At 40.1% G+C, this 16,882-nt stretch overlaps 1 protein-coding gene across 5 annotated transcripts in view; it reads right to left on the bottom strand.

The window, feature by feature from the left end:
• ETNPPL (ethanolamine-phosphate phospho-lyase) overlaps nucleotides 1-16,541 on the bottom strand; it is a 29,176-nt gene extending 12,635 nt beyond the window's left edge. For 3 of the 5 annotated variants that reach the window (XM_078366720.1, XM_054253075.2, XM_002745500.7), the window contains exons 1-9: nucleotides 16,332-16,541; nucleotides 13,509-13,627; nucleotides 12,777-12,936; nucleotides 9,519-9,593; nucleotides 7,682-7,772; nucleotides 6,037-6,153; nucleotides 4,048-4,130; nucleotides 2,497-2,722; nucleotides 832-986 (exon numbers count right to left, since the gene is read on the bottom strand). In XM_078366720.1, coding sequence (XP_078222846.1) covers nucleotides 832-986; nucleotides 2,497-2,722; nucleotides 4,048-4,130; nucleotides 6,037-6,153; nucleotides 7,682-7,772; nucleotides 9,519-9,593; nucleotides 12,777-12,936; nucleotides 13,509-13,627; nucleotides 16,332-16,540 — 1,235 coding nt within the window. In that variant the 5' untranslated portion in view covers nucleotide 16,541. The remainder of the gene's footprint in view (nucleotides 1-831; nucleotides 987-2,496; nucleotides 2,723-4,047; nucleotides 4,131-6,036; nucleotides 6,154-7,681; nucleotides 7,773-9,518; nucleotides 9,594-12,776; nucleotides 12,937-13,508; nucleotides 13,628-16,331) is intronic. The other 2 variants (XM_017970365.4, XM_008992865.5) reach the window with 2 other exon arrangements.
• Between the last annotated feature and the right edge of the window lie 341 nt (nucleotides 16,542-16,882).

Below are 16,882 nucleotides of genomic sequence, written 5' to 3'. Positions count from 1 at the left end.
CTTTTGAAAATAAATTAGTTTTTGTCATCCAGTTTTCTTTTCTCAATTATAAAAGAAAAGGGCTTAAAAACAACCCTTTCATGCTATTTAATTTCTCAGGATGTTCATGATGGTAAATGTTGACATATATATGAAATATACATATATGAAAAATATCCAGCTTTTCAGAATAGCACTTTAAATAATTTTCAATAAATCATTTAGAGTTACATTAGTTCCTTCTTTTCATCTTTTGGGAGCTGACATTATCCTAACTTTATTTAAAAAGTGTAGGTTAGGGAAGACATATATCCAAATATTTTTTGTTTTATTTATTTATTTAATAGAAACAAGATCTTATTATGTTACCCAGGCTGGTCTCAAACTCCTGGGCTCAAGCAATTTTCCTGCCTCTGCCTCCCAAGGTGCTGGGATTACAGATGTGAACCACTACACCTGACCCCACACGAATGTTAACAGTAGATTCTAGAATAAGAATAATTTCTGTTATCTCTGTTTTTTGGTGTTTTCTATATTTAGTTATATTGTAAACTTATAAGATGAAATACAAGCTGCTATTACTTTTATTATTAGAAACAGGATCTCACTCTATCACCCAAGCTGGAGTGCAGTGGTACAATCTCGGCACACTGCAACCTCCACCTCCCAGGCTACTAAAGCTATTCTCATGCCTCAGCCTCCCAAGTAGCTGGAACTATAGGTGTGCGCCACCATGCCTGGCTAATTTTTTGTAGTTTTAACAGAGATGGGATTTCACCATGTTGCTCAGGCTATAAGCTATTATGATTTTGACAAAATGGTAACTACAAGACAACTTCATAATGAACGTACCTAATATCTCCTATCAAAGTGTGTTTAGCCTTCTGTTTTTTCAGTAACTCAGTGAGAAAATTCCCTACTCTGGTGGCATTTTCTTGGAGGTCTTCATTTTCAATTACATCCAGGACAGCCAAACCAACAGCACAAGATACTGGATTTCCTGCATACTATAAGAAAAAGGACAACTTAGAAAATAAACCAGTCGAATTGGCGATATTCCCTGATCCATGAGAAATCTGACTCATATATACTTAAGGGAAGATATAATTTAATAAAATTCTCCTTGTAATATTAGTTTCTCATATTTAGAATAGAGCATGATTCTATTTATGCAGGATTGAGTGAAAATTCATTCTAAATTATATTCTCCAAGCTGCGTAACTGATATGAAGGACTACCAGAGAATTTATTTGCTCATCCAAACAAATACCAGACATTATGTTGAGAATTAAGGATTTCATAGTGTTACCCACTGAGGGAAACAGGGGTTCCTGCCCTTGAAGAGCTGAGTAAAAACAGCTAAGTAATGACAATTTTCTCAAAATAATTTATGTCCTCAGACTTTCTTTCTTTTTTTTTTTTTTGAGATGGAATCTTGCCCTGTGTCCCAGGCTGGAGTGCAATGGCAGGATCTAGGCTCACTGCAACCTACGCCTCCCAGCTTCAAGCAATTTTCCTGCCTCACTATCCTGAGTAGCTGGGATTACAGGCATGCACCACCATGCCAGGCTAATTTTTGTATCTTTAGTAGAGATGGGGTTTCACCATGTTGGCCAGACAGGTCTGGAACTCGTGACCTTGTGATCCGCCCACCTTGGCCTCCCAAAGTGCTGGCATTACGTGAACCACCATACCTGGCCTGTCCCAGGATTTGAATCTTACTTTTAGCTGTAACAAGTTCTATTATATATACTACACAAACTACAATAATTTTTGCAAGCTTAAAGCTTATGGGAATAAAGCAAAGAAATATAATTTCCCTAAGATAAAAATGTAGTATCTCTTATGGCAGCCTTATAACATTTATAGTACTGAGTCAACAAAACACTTTAAAAGTGTTTTGGAAATTCAAGTATGGTATGAAACAAAGAAATGAAAATATCATAACCTCTAGAATTTAGCAGGGCAACCATCTATCATTGGAAAAATTAATAAGACTGTTTTAGGATAGGTAAAGATATACAAGGAAAAATACAAGGAGCATTTTGCCAGATAGATAGAATGAAATCTAGTTAGATAGAATTTTGGCCATACCTAATGCATGTAGGGCTTAAAACCTAGATGATGGGTTGATAAGTGCAGCAACCCACCATGGCACAAGTATACCTATGTAACAAATCTGCACATTCTGTGCATGTATCCTGGAACTTAAAGTTTATATATATATATACATATATATGTATATATATATATATATATGTATATATATATATATGTATATATATATATAAACTTTTTTTATATATATACATATATATATATATATACACACACACATATATATATACACACACATATATATATGATATTTTATTAAAATAAGAAAAAAAAAGTTTGGCCAGAGTTCTGGGTGGTTAGCTGGCAATACTGAGCTTTATTCTTCACTACATTGGCAAAAAATACAAGAACATGCATTATTTTTCCTTCTTAGCATTAAAGATGGAGACCAAAATTTACCGTATTAAAATATTCCATCCCAGAGCTACTGAAGGCTTCTGCAATTTCTTTGGTTGTTACCACACACGCCACTGGGTGGCCGTTGCCCATAGATTTTCCCATTGTGACGATGTCTGGCGCAAAGTCTTCGCCATGCATTTGAAAGCTCCAGAAATGTTTCCCAACTCGGCCAAAGCCCACCTGAACTTCATCAGCTATAAACACACCCCCTGCGCCGTGTACATACCTGAAAAGCAAAGTGGCAGTCTAATGCCTTCAGGTCACTGAGAGTCCCCAGACCCACCCACAAAGATGCCAATTATTGACGACAAAAAAAATTGTTAACCTGAAGCCTTAATTTTTGTTAAAAACATTTCAATACTCTAAATCCCACATATATATCATTGAGTTTACAGTATAATCACATAATTTTTAGATGAAATATATTCCATACTATTTGGGTTTGTGCTGCTTAAAGTAAGCTCTATATTGCAGTATTTTTAATTTTTTTAAGAGATCGGGTCTCACCCTGTTGTGCAGGCTGGAGTACAGTGGTGGGATCAAACTCCCTGTAACCTCAAATTCCTGGGCTCAAGCCATCCTCCCACCTCAGCCTCCTGAGTAGCTGAAACTACAGGCATGCACCACCATGCCCAGATAATATTTTTTTAAAAATTTTGTAGAGAGGGAGTCTTGCTATATTGCTCAGGCTGGTCTTGAACTCCTGGCCTCAAGTGATCCTCCTACCTTGACCTCCCAAAGTGCTGGGATTATAAGCATGAGTCACAGCACCCAGTCCTGTTTCATTATTTTAAGTGGGAAGAGAAAGAATCAAACAAGTAGTTGTTAATAGCGTTAATTTTCAAGTATTTACTAATTGGGCAGGTTTGTGTGATGGTTAATACTGTCAACTTGATTGAATTAAAGGACATCAGGTATTGATTCTGGGTGTATCTGTGAGGGTGTTGCCAAAAGAGATTAATATGAGCCAGTGGGCTGGGGAAGGCAGATCCATCCTTAATCTGGTGGGCACAATCTAATCAGCTGTCCGTGAATATAAAGCAGGCAGAAAACCATAAAAAGGAGAGATGGATGTAGCCTCCCAGCCAATATCTTTCTCCCATGCTGGATGCTTCTTGCTCTCAAACATCGGACTCCAAGTTCTTCAGTTTTGGGACTTGGATTGGCTGTCCTTGCTCCTTGGCTTGCAGACAGCCTGTTGTGGGACCTGTGATCATGTAAGTTAATACTTAATAAACTCCTCTGGATAGTTCTGTCCCTCTAGAGAACCCTGACTAATATAGATTTGGTATTAGTCAATCAGAGAGGATGTGGGCTTGGGGCTGGAGTGGAGTTCTGAACCCCCGCTGTTGGACCATGTGTAAACCTTGTACTTGCTGGATCTTGGGGAGGGCTGAGAGAGCATCCAGGAGTCCTGGGATGGCAGGCACTCGGGTTTGTCTATTTACCAGCTAATCAGTAATTATTTTAATATTTTAGCAGCTAGTATGGCCCTACAGAATTGTCACCATGCTCTCAGTTTGACCAAAAAGGCCCAAGTCAAGTACATACTCCGCCACTTTCTGGAAGTAGCCTGCTGGAGGAATTATTTGTCCGCCACAACTCTGCATGGATTCAGCAATAAAGGCAGCAATCTATACAAGAGAAGATGGGGTCAAAGTCCATTAGGTCCCCTACAACCCCTTCCCCCCAAAGAGGATATCTTACAGAGCAGGTTATTTTAAAAATGGCTAGGAATAGAACTAGGAATGGCAAGTGGCAAATTGGCTATTTGATTAAAGGAAAAGGAAAAGTTGTCTATGTTGGTAAAGCAATTGATTTAAATCATTAACTTCTGAAAATCTAGGATACCAATAAAGCTACCATGAGAAATAGAGGAGATTGGAGGGCAACGTCCATTTCTCCATCATTACATGCAGCGGTTTCATTAGGATAAACTGAATATGACTGATATTTTTATTAGTCTTTGATTATGAACCTGTAAAAAACATTATCTAGGTTCCAAAGGCATCACTGTGATGCCCGTTCCTTAAGCTTGTAAAGTAGGGCCACTTGAGGCTGGAATTCGCACCATGGAAATGGGAGGGTGGTTGGTGGACACACACTATAGTTACTATGCTGTATTTCTAGGTTTCGCCCTAAACCACGCTTAACTCAACAGTGGGCAATTAACAATAGAAACTACAGATAAAGCATCCTAGAGGCTAAGAAAAGGGAAGTAGGAAATAGATAATGTTGAAGAGAAAGCACAAAGCATGTGACATAAGAAATCAAGAGAACCCAGGTTCTAGTTGAGACTACCCCTTAATAATTGTATGATCTTAGACTAAATCTTTCACTTTTTAGATATTTAGTTTCTTAGCTGCAAAATGAGGCTGTTGGACTCAAGATTTCTGCTATAAAATTCCATGACTTTGCAAGCACATCTAATATTCTGAAGGACTGAGTTTATATTCGTTCATTGTTTTCATCACTGCTAATATGATAACAACAATCCAATAAATGCTGAATGCTAATCTTCTCAAAAATTATTCAAACCCTCTTTTAGCAGCAGTGGGTCCATAAGATCTTGTTAATGTAAATAATGTAAATTTTTTCCTAAAAGCATTAAATTTTTTCCTAAAAGTGTTTGTGAAGAATTGACATTTGTTTAAACAGGTGTAGATCACATTTGAAGAGGAAGAGTATGAAGCTCCCCACAACACGTAGAACTTTAGGTCTACTTGCACAGATGTTTCCCGTCAGAAGCTACGAAAAACAAATGGTTGGAAAGAAAAAGAAGCAGTTAAGAAATGTGAATGACTCTCCAGTCATGAAGACAAAAATATTTGAGTTAATTAGAAAAAGAAAAGGCCTCATTTTTATTTCAATTAACATTGTTTTTTCAATAGCCAAGTCTATGCCATAAGCCAGTTTTAAGGCAAAATATTGTCAAGTTGCATCAAAATCCACATAAGTAACCTACAGATGGGCTGAGAGTTGAACATTAAGCTGAAGACAGTAGGGTGATGACTGAGAAAGTGAAAACACTTTTTCCTGCTCGAGGATTTTGTTTCTGTCTTAGAAGTCCAGGCCCAAATTGGAAGAACATTTTCTGCCTTGGCTTACCCAGGTGCAAACCATCCCCAGGCTCTATGGCTTCAAGAAGGTTGAAGTTCAAGAGAAGCACCAAGGCTCCCTTGTGGGTCTGGAGGTCTGCATTGGTCCTGAGGTCCCAAGGCTACTTTGTTTGCCTCTTCTCTTCCCTTCACCATGTAATGACCCCTGGTGTTATTATCAGTTGAAATAATCCATCCTTGAGTTACCACCTTTTAAAATTCTCTCTTCCCCTATCCTTCTAGACTAGACCCTGCATACCACTGAAAAGGTCAGAAATAAGCCACCAGTTCTGGAACTGGATAGTGATTGTATTTCCAAGAGAAATACAAATAGACAGTCTTAGAGGCATGATTGTAATAATGCATCTCTTCAGTGAATTCCAACAGTTTCAATCCCTTTTATGAAAGATGTTAAAAGGTTTCCAAAGCTATAAATACAAACCATCCTTCCACTGCTCTGAGCATCTTCAATGATTTTCTTCACTTCATCTGCGTAAGCACGGGCTGGGTCTTCATGGTCTTCTCTATATTTTCCCCTGTAAGTATCTGGAGTTGGTGCCTGAAAACATTAAATAATGTGGTTGCTTGTAATTTGTCCTTTTGACAACCCTTAAAAAAAAAGGCATTTCCTCAGAAGGACATGTTAACATGGTGATCATGTAAACTTAAGATACTTTAGGTTTTTCTGTTCTTTTTTCTCCTTAACATTTTTCTAAATTCTGTGAAGAATTGACATCTTTGAATTGTGAACAGAAGCTTGGATTGCTTCCAGACTATTATATATCAAGACCGTATCCCTGTTCACATAAATAGAAAATTCAAATCAACAAGTGTGATGATACTATTCAAAAATGTCAGTGAATGGAAACTGTATTAACTAGTCTATATTTAAAATGAGTCGACACTTATCAACAATACTACAAATCGTAATCATTCAGAAAACTAGAGTGCGTTAGCACTTACTCCAGATCTTAAAATCTTGAAAGAAAGTATTGACGATTCTCAACAAATTCGGCCAGGAGCAGTGGCTCAGGCCTGTAATCCTAGCACATTGGGAGGCTGTGGTGTGCAGATCTCTTAAGGTTAGGAGTTTGAGACCAGTCTGGCTTACATGGTGAAACCCTGTCTCTACAAAAAATACAAAAATTAGCAGGGTTTGGTGGTGTACTCCTGTAATCCCAGCTGCTTGAGAGGCTGAGGCTGAAAAATCGCTTGAACCTGGTAGGCGGAGGTTTCAATGGTGCCACTGCACTCCAGCCTGGATACCAAAGTGAGACTCCATCTCAAAAAAAAAAAAGGAAGAAGAAAAAGAAAAGAAAAAAAGAAATTACACTGATCCTCAGACAACACACTAAGCACATTTCACTTTTCAACAACTTGGCTGGTTTCTTTATTTTACTTAATAAAGCTATATAATAAGTTAACATTATTATACAGAGCAATTTACTTTTTTCTTTTCTTTTCTTTTTTGAGATGGAGACTTGCTCTGTCACCCAGGCTGAAGTGCAGTGGTATGATCTTGGCTCACTGCAACCTCCCCTCCTGAGTTCAAGTTATTCTCCTGCCTCAGCCTCCCAAGTTGCTGGGACTACAGGCACCTGTCACCATGCCTGGCTAATATTTGTACTTTTTAAAACTAGAGACACAGTTTTGCCATGTTAGCCAGACTGGTCTTGAACTCCCGACCTCAAGTGATCTGCCTGCCTCGGCCTCCCAAAGTGCTGGAATTACAGGTGTCAGCCACTGTGCCTGGCCAAGAACAATTTAAAGACATTCATACACACTTAGTTCAATTCTGAATGTTGAGCTGGCATCTGTGATAGAAAATGTAACTGAAGATGAAGAAGCAAGAAAAATAAAATGATAGCTCTGAACAACTACTAAGCTCATCTGCCTATTGTAATACTCATCGATAGATTTTAAATCACATTCTGTCATTATTTAGCCCTTTGACCTTTAGCAAGCCACATAACTGCTCCTGATTTTAGTGTCTTGTTCACGGTTCATTTTGATGAAAGTATTGAGCTGGATTATCATGAAGCATTCTTTCAGTACTAACATTCAGATTAGGATTCTAAGACACTTACCACATGTACAAATTCTTTTTTGACATCTTTTCCTTTCAGAAATTTATATGGGCTAATCTCAATTAAGGATGATAGGTGACCATGGTAAGCACTGAAAAGAAAAAAAACAGTAACCAAAATAACTCCAAGAGAGATGTTTTCAAATATACGAAAACAAGTGTTGTGTTTAATCCATGTGCATCCATCCAGGGAGAATCTCAACATTGGTGCCAGATTTAACTATATGGAATCTAATTTTTCATGGCAAGACTGGCCCTTAATGTGTCCAATTCTTCTTTTGCATGTAATAAAATCCAGGAAGCCAAGCATGTGTCCTCATTGACAATTTCTTTTTTGTTGGGAAAAACTGATGTATTTAGATTATATCGCTAAATTAGATTGTCTAAATGTGAAAAATTATTTTCTATATATTCATGCAACACTTTACATGCATGTATTTTTTAAATGTGTTAAAAGAATATGTGTTACATTCTACTAAATTTAAAAACAACTTTATATCACAGAATGGGCCTCTGTTTCTGTTTGGGATGATTTCTAAAGTATGTCCACTTGCAAATATTAGGCAAATACTAGTTGAGAAGGAAAAGCAGGTCTTTTTAAGAACTAAGATAGAGGCTAGCCATATGCAGAAGAATGAAGCCAGACTCCTGCCTTTTACCATATACAAAAATTAACTCAACAAGGATTAAAGACTTCAATTTAAGACTTAAAACTGTAAAAATCCTAGAAGAAACCCTAGGAAATACTACTCTGGACATCAGCCTTGGCAAAGAATTTATGAGTAAGTTCCCAAAAGCAACTGGGAAAGGCATGAAATGAGGTGCATAGTTAACGTCACCCTCTATATCTGAGGTTAGTGGGGTGGGGTGGAGGAGTAGACAAAAGTTTGAAAGAAAAAAATCCCTAGGCTGGGCTCGGTGACTCACACCTGTAATCCCAGGACTTTTGGAGGCCGAGGTGGGCGGATCATTTTAAGGTCAAGAGTTCAAAACCAGCCTGGCCAACGTAATGAAACCCTGTCTCTACTAAAAATATAAAATGTTAGTCAAATGTGGCTTTGGGTACCTGTAATCCCAGCTAACTCAGGAGGGTGAGGCAGGAGAACCACTTAAACCCAGGAGGCGGAGGTTGCAGTGAGCAGAGATCATGCCACTGTACTCCAGCCTGGGTGACAGACCAAGACTCTGTCTCAAAAAAAAAGAAAAAAACACCAAAAACTCTAATAAAGATGGAAATTGCCAGATTTCTTGTTTAAAATGTAATAAATTCATTGAATAATACATTATTAAAATGTAGTAAATAAATAAAAATGTAATGAATAAATTCAATAAATTGAGAGGTAAGATTAGATAGTGACTGTTAATAATTATAAGCTAATGAAAAAGTTTTAAATTTTACCTGGCTGCTTGCTTTCTTTAAAATTTGTTCTAAATTGTTATCTTTAAAATTAGTGACAGTGAATAATCACGGTAGTGAAGTGAATGCTTTAATTTTTCAGAAATTCACTGTATTTTTATTTGGAAAATTATTGAGTTACTTACATGTTAATAACAGCTAAATAAATGTGTGTGAAAAGTAAGCCATGGTTCATGCAAACTCCATGAAGCTACATCCCCTATAGTACCCAAGAGAACCCCTCCCACTTCCTGGTACTTAGAAGGAATTAAGTATCCCTCTGGATTTAAGCTGGCCTTGATAGCTTAATACATAATTTTAAAACATTGCTCCATATATCTGTCCTCTTTCACATGTGTTTATGGTATTAGTATGGATAGGATCAATACAACTTTGTCTCTGAAAAAGCTTCTTGCTTAGAAATCTTGTGTCCAAGACTTACTGGTCAAGAGTGATCACATCTTGGTGGCCTGTGAACTGCTGAGCCAGGCGTAAGGCTAAGTCGTTGGCTTCAGATCTATTAGGATAACACACAGAGAGAGGACAGTGTGACACAATCTCTTTTTAAAACATTTACGATGTATCAGGTGTGGTAGCTTACGCCTGTAATCCTAGCACTTTGGATGCCGAGGAGGACTGACTGCCTGAGCCCAGGAGTTAGAGACCAGCCTGGGCAACACAGTGAAACCCTGTCTCTACTAAAATACAGAAAATTAGCCAGCATGGCGGCCTTCGCCTGTAATCCCAGCTAATCAGGAGGCTGAGACAGGAGAATTGATTGAACTTGGGAGCTGGAGGTTGCAGTGAGCCAAGATTGCACCACTGTACTCCAGCCTGGGTAACAGAGTAAGTAAGACTCCATCTCCAAAACAAACAAACAAACAAACAAACAAAAAGCCCCAAAAAACATTTAGGATGCTAATTACAAAAGTTGTTAGATTACATTTATTTAGAAACTTACAAAATAATAAGTTGAAGTCCTCTCCTCCCCCTATCTTGCCCGCCCACTTTACTCTTCTAATGCAAGTTTCCCTAGATGTTTTCAATAAAGAATGAGACATATAGAATAAACCCAATAAAAATTAAGGATACGTTACCCAATTCAGACTTTAGTCCAGTTCAGCCACATCATGACTGAGAACATGAAAAAGCTGTCATTAAACCTGATTTTCACAGGAGGAATGGGAGGCTGAGTGCCCATTAGCTTGGCTACCAATCTATGTCGTATTTACCTGTCATTTGACTAGCTTCCTTACCTGTGAAATGAGTATCAAATTTTTTCCTATATATTTCAGACAACCTAAATATACCCAGACAAAGGAAGAAAATAATCAATCATAAGTGGAATGTTTACTATCTGCTAAACATCATGCTGAGGATTTTACTTGTATTTATTCTCATAAAAACGTTATAAGTCTTGCTATCTCCTTTTTATGGGTAAGAAAACAGCCTCAGAGAGGTTGAGTAATCAGGTAAGATCTCATAGCTAATATGAAGTAGAGCCAGGATTCGGATTGAAGACTTTTTTATTTTAAGAATATTAGTTGGCCAGGCATGGTGGTAGTGGCTCATGCCTATAATCCTAGCACTTTGGTAGGCCAAGGTGGGAAGATTTCTTGAGGTCAGGAGTTCAAGACCAACCTGACCAACCTAGCAAGACCCTGTCTCTAAAAATAATAATAAAATAATTTTTTAATTAAAAAAAATAATATTAGTTTTGGCTGGGTGTGGTGGCTCATGTCTACAAATCCTAGCACTTTGGGAGGCTGAGGTGGGCAGATTGCTTGAGCCCAGGAGTTCAAGACCAGCCTGGGCAATAGGGTGAAACCCCATCTCCACAAAAAATACAAAAATTAGGCCAGGTGTGGTGGCTCATGCCTGTAACCCCAACACTTTGGGAAGCTGAGCTGGGCACGGTGGTATAAGCCACCACACTGGCCACAAATTTGGTTTTAAAATATCTTAATGAAAAGTGAATCAGAAAAAAAAAAAAAAAAAAAAAAAAAAAGGCTGGGTGTGGTGTCTCACGCCTGTAATCCAAACACTTTGGAGGCCAAGGTGGGTGAATCACCTGAGGTCAGGAGTTCAAGACCAGCCTGACCAACACAGTGACATCCCGTCTTTAAAAAAAAAAAAAAGAAAAGTGAATTACAAAAAGCCATTTAATCAAATATTCACAGAATGTCCAATAGTTAAGTTTCATATATATTTATTTCACTTTAAAAATAGAATTTTCTACTGGATATCTATATAGTTTTCCCCTAATATTGCATTTTGAGCCAATATTTCAGCATGCATTTGCAAAAACATACTTCTGAATATCTGCATAATAGTCTGGATATATAAGAGAATGGGTATATAATGATTTGAATTTACAGAACTTGGAGCCAGGCACAGTGGTTCAAAGTGTAATCCCTGCACTTTGGGAGGACAAGGTGGGCAGATTGCTTGAGCCCAGTTCAAGAGCAGCCTGGGCAACATAATGAGACACTGTCACTAAAAAAACAAAAAAAAAACTAAGTTAAAAAGTTGAGGCAACCCAAGGTGCCTGGGTGGGGACAGCAGCCTGTGCGCATTGGCACTGGCCCCAGGGTCCCCACACTGACCCTGAGGTGCTGCTGGTGAACCCATATGCGTCCCTCCCACCCATCCTACCCCTCTTGGGGCTTCTCCTGGCCAGGGCAGTGGCTCATGCATGTAATCCCAGCACAATGGGAGGCCAAGGCAGGCAGATCACCTGAGTTCAGGAGTTCAAGACCAGCCTGACAAACATGGAGAAATCTCGTCTCTACTAAAAATACAAAATTAGCCAGGTGTGGTCGCACATGCCTGTAATCCCAGCTACTTGGAAGGCTGAGGTAGGAGAATCACTTGAGCCTGGGAGGCAGAGGTTTCGGTGAGCCAAGATCGCGTCATTGCCCTCAAGCCTGGGCAACAAGAGCAAAACTCCATCTCAAAAAAATGCCTCAAGTGGGGCATGATGGCTCAAGCCTGTAATTCCAGCACTTTGGGAGGCTGAGGTGGGCGGATTACCCGAGGTCAGGAATTTGAGACCAACCTGCCCAGCATGGCAAAACCTGGTCTTGTACTAAAATTACAAAAACTAGCCAGGTGTGGTAGTGGGTGCCTGTAATCCCAGCTACTCGGGAGGCTGAGGCAGGAAAATTGCTTCAATCTGGGAGGCGGCAGTTGCAGTGAGCTGAGATCACGCCACAGCACTTTAGCCTGGATGGCAGAGTGAGACTCCAGTTCAAAAAAAAAATTAATTAATTAATTTAAAAAAAACTTGATATGTATCTGAGTTTTCTTATTCCTTCTTTTCTTGTGTTTGTAATTGGGGAAATATGCTAAGTTTTCAACAATAAAAAAATCTTTTAAAAGTTGTAGCTTGTTTAGAAGTTATTTTATGGCTAAATTTCCTTATACATTCATTGAAAAAATATCTTGGCCTATTGACTCTTTAGCTACTTATTGCATTGCCTGAAGAGGTGAGCATCATTGGACCAGTTAGATTCAGTCATGCAACAAAGCGGGAGAACCAGAAAGGCCAGGCCCCTAATGTGTGATCACTTTGTGAATGGCAAGAAACTCAGCAAACCTTTTTGGACATGCTCCACCAGGAATCAAAAGGAAAGATTCATGTGAAAGTGTAGACAAAGTTTAGTGGGAATGGGGAGGGGTGGGAAATCATGAAACATACCCTGAATTTGTAAAATAACAAACAGAGAGTTTTTCCGGCAGAGTTGCTGAAAGGCGCTTGGCATACTCAACAATGTTGTCATGGAGGAATCGAGAATTTGTATTTAGCAGTTCCATCTGCTTCAGAGCAGCTTTGACCACTTCTGGATGACAGTGTCCCACTAAAATTTATGAAACAAAAGCCCAAGAAATAAGTTACAATTCTAAGTGCCTAGGAATAAGAGGAATTATGAAGCAAGCAAACAAACAAAAGTTGAATTCCTGGAGGCCAGTTGCGTTGGCTCACGCCTGTAATCCCAGCACTATTGGAGGCCGAGGCAGGCAGATCACCTTAGGTCGGGAGTTCGAGACCAGCCTGACCAACATGGAGAAACCCCATCTCTACTACAAATACAAAATTAGCTGGATGTGGTGGTGCATTCCTGTAATCCTAGCTACTCAGGAGGCTGAGGCAGGAGAATTGCTTGAACCGGGAGGCAGAGGTTGCAGTGAGTGGAGATCATGCCAATGCACTCCAGCTTGGGTGACAAAGCAAGACTCCACCTCAAAAAAAAAAAAAAAGTTGAGTTCCATTCTCTTCCACATTTTGCTATGATTTTCCCTGCTACAACTACTGGCCCACTCAGCAAAGGAACTGCAGCCACTGCAATTCCTGAGACAAATACTAAGTGTTCCAAGTCTGCTTTATTCCATGAACATTTCCTTCAAAGCCCCTCAATGAGAGGACATTTACCATGGGCAACATTGTTGATGCAGTCCAAGTACTGTTCGCCGTTCTCATCAAACATGTACTGCCTCTGGGCTCTCACTATTTTGATGGGATCCGAAGCAAAGAAAACTTTGCATGAGGGCCTAGAAGTAATCAAAGGAAACACTTTGGTCTGGTAAGACTACTCTCAGTATTTTTCCTTCTCAATGAAGGTCACTATCAGTGGAAAAGTACAATCACATAAAGGAAAAGGAAAACACAGCCTGGATGACATACATTTACTTTCATTTCATGTAAAACTGTAAACTTTTATGTTAATCCCCCATTCATGACATTGTTCACATTTCTTATGCTTGTTATATTAAATGTGCCGTGATTTGACAATTTATTAGAGGCACGTGAATCCACTCTCTGATGGTTCTAATCACACAAACCAATAACTAATTTTCCTTTGAAAAGTTTTGTTCTACCAGAAAAAAGAAAGCAAGCTTTTTTGGGGGGCTTAATGTGTCAGAAACTGTTACATATTTTGTAAATATTATTTAATCCTCTTGGCAATCCTATGAAATAGAGGTTATTATCATTCTCACTTTTATAGATGAGGAGACCAAGGCACAGGGAAATTAAGAAACTGGCTCAAGTTTAGAGAGACAGGAAATGAGAAAACCAGAATTTGAAAGTAGGCTGTGTTGTGCCACAGCCCAAGGTATACATCTCTGTCTCCCCCCTCAATCTAATGTATAAATACATGAACGGCACTGAAACCTAAATACAAAGAAGCTAGAGTTGAACACTATGAAGGAAGTTTTACAGATCATTTTCATTTTCATGTATTTTGAGTGGTACTTGTCCTGTATCAAATGGATTTTCCATTATTAAATAATGAAATTCAATTAGGCTGGGCGGGGTGGCTCACGCCTGTAATCCTAGCACTTTGGGAGGCCGAGGTGGGTGGATCACCTGAGGTCAGGAGTTCAAGACCAGCCCGGCCATCATGGTGAAACCCTCATCATTTAGAAGAAAAAAATTCAATTATTCTTCTAACCCCATAATATGTTTTTTTGAGCATAATAAAGTCCTCCATACTTTTATTTGGATGAATGTCTGTAGTATACATTTTAGCACATAGAAATATCATAAAGGCTTCTAATCTTGGCTTTATGAACATTTGAGAACTAAAGTTAAATACATTTATTTATTTTGGTGATTTTGCATGCACACACACACACACACACACACACCCTCACATACACTGGAGGTAGTTCTAGTAGAAATATATTCAATCCATATGTTTGGAAGGAATTTTGATTATTATGAATGATAGGTAACCTCAAATTTAAAAATTGCATGAGATTGTGTTATATATTGATTTTTTAAAGCATCATCAGCTAAAATGAAAATAATATTTTATAAGAATTTCTTATTGGAAATAAGAAATTCAGCTGTTAGTTTATACCTATAAGTTAAAAAATATGTTAAGGATGTGGGCTGAAAGCTGCAGACTTCACTTTGTCTTTGTAACACACTTTCCACCTTGGCCATTAGACATCAGGTAAAATTCTCCTTCTTCCAGTCATCCCATGGCTACACTGGTCCTTTTAGAGAATTTGTTCTGCTCATGTCAGAAACCATTAGGCATTCACTGGAATCTAAGTAAGATTGAAAACTAATGGAGTGAGTGATTAGAAAAAGTAGGGTGGTGATTGATTAATGGTGGAAGAACTGGACTATTTTGACTGCATTTCGCGGCCGAGAGAGATCAAACTCTCTTCCAAACCGTGCAGAAACTCCTCTAGTTGAGGCAAGGAGCTTCAGTCTGAGAAGAGAGCTTCAGTCTGAGCAACTGCCCAGCGTTCCTCGGAAGAGGATGCTGATTGTTTTCTTCCTTGTATCCCCAAGTGCTCTCTCATGGCCACTGGCCCGGCTGCAGTGGTTCATTTCAAGAGAATATTGCAGATGGTTGATTTTACAGTGTTCGGGGTCGTTAATCATCACTTATATGTACACGTATTTTTTTAAAAAGCACATACAAAACACTAATATATGAATCTTATCTGCTTGCTCCTGTGAGGTAGAATGTTATTCCTACTTTCATATAAGAAACAATTCAAGTAATTTGACAGAGGACACACAGGAAATATGACACCCGACGAGGGCCAGAGCCCCCCGGACAGTCTTATAGGGTCACCAGTATATTACCAAGTCGTTTGTGACAGGGCAAGACAAGCAGACTGGGGGAGAACACAGCTTGGAAGACCAAGGGGCTTCATTGAGAAACTTCTAAATGAAGTCTCTGCTTTTCTAACAGAAGGTGGTTTCAAGTTTTCTACTGGCTAGATTAACCCTTCACCGCTTAACGAAGCATGCAACAAAAAGCTCCTTTGAGTAAAAATTGTCAGGATTAGTTTGTTTACAGAGCCATCATTAAAAAGTATTTCTGAGTTCACAGTGTCCAAAAACTTTCGAGTTGGGTTGGGGGTGGCGGGGCGCTATCCTCCTCCCTTCCACCTCCCATCCTTGGAACGGTGTCTGCTAAGGCTATTGGCCGTCATCCACCAACCCTCTAGGCGGCCGACAGCCCCCCAGTGCAGAGCTAGCCGGGCACTTTCGAGCGGGTGGGGAGCCCAGCGTTCCCGGGCTACAGGAACGTTTCTGGGAGCCCGCGCGGCCCCAGCAGGTGAAGGAAGGCACAGGCGCGGCGTGCACGGAGGACGGCGGCGGCATCGAGCTCTAGCCAAGCCCCCAAGCTCACTTCCCTCGCTCGCTCCCTATCCGGCTTCATCTCTCCACCTTCTGCACTGGTATTGCCCCCTCTCTGCACTTTCTTCCTGGCCGGGGTGCCCTTACCCGATGTGCTTCCCCCTCAGCGCCAGAGTGTCCTGCTTGCTGTACAGTTCGCACATTGTGGCGGGGTGCCAGGCGCCCGGAGGACGCCCCTGTCCGGTCTGCGCGCCTCCCTCACGAGCCTGGGACTGCCTTGGCGGCCCCGGCTTTCCTCGCGTTATCCCTCGTGGTGGCGTTCTCTTGCCCTGGGCGTCGGAGGTCACTGGTGGCATCAACTAGCTAGGATCATCTCCCTTTTAAATCTGGCCCTCGCGGTGCCCTTCGCCAAGCCCCTCCTCCTCCCCCGCCGGGGCAGGTGGCGGGGCTCCCCGAGCAGTCGCCACCACCCAGCCCGGCCAGGCGCTCGGCCCTACCCTCCCTTGCCCGCCCCGGCCATTCCTCTGAACTCGTCTTTCATTCTCCTAACTTTGCCAGTCTTTGCTTTTCCTCCTCCTCTGCCTGCGAATTCCCTCCTTCCTATGTTCTTTCTGTTTTGTTTGTTTTTTTTTTAGTGTATTCCTTTATTTTCTGGTAAAAATTCATGAGTTAGGCCCTCCCTGGATCAGGACTCACTG

This window comes from Callithrix jacchus, chromosome 3, assembly GCF_049354715.1.
Source record: "Callithrix jacchus isolate 240 chromosome 3, calJac240_pri, whole genome shotgun sequence".
In the NCBI taxonomy this organism is placed as follows: domain Eukaryota; kingdom Metazoa; phylum Chordata; class Mammalia; order Primates; family Cebidae; genus Callithrix; species Callithrix jacchus.
Note: the sequence above shows the minus strand (reverse complement) of the source record. Positions and strands in the feature narration are given on the sequence as shown.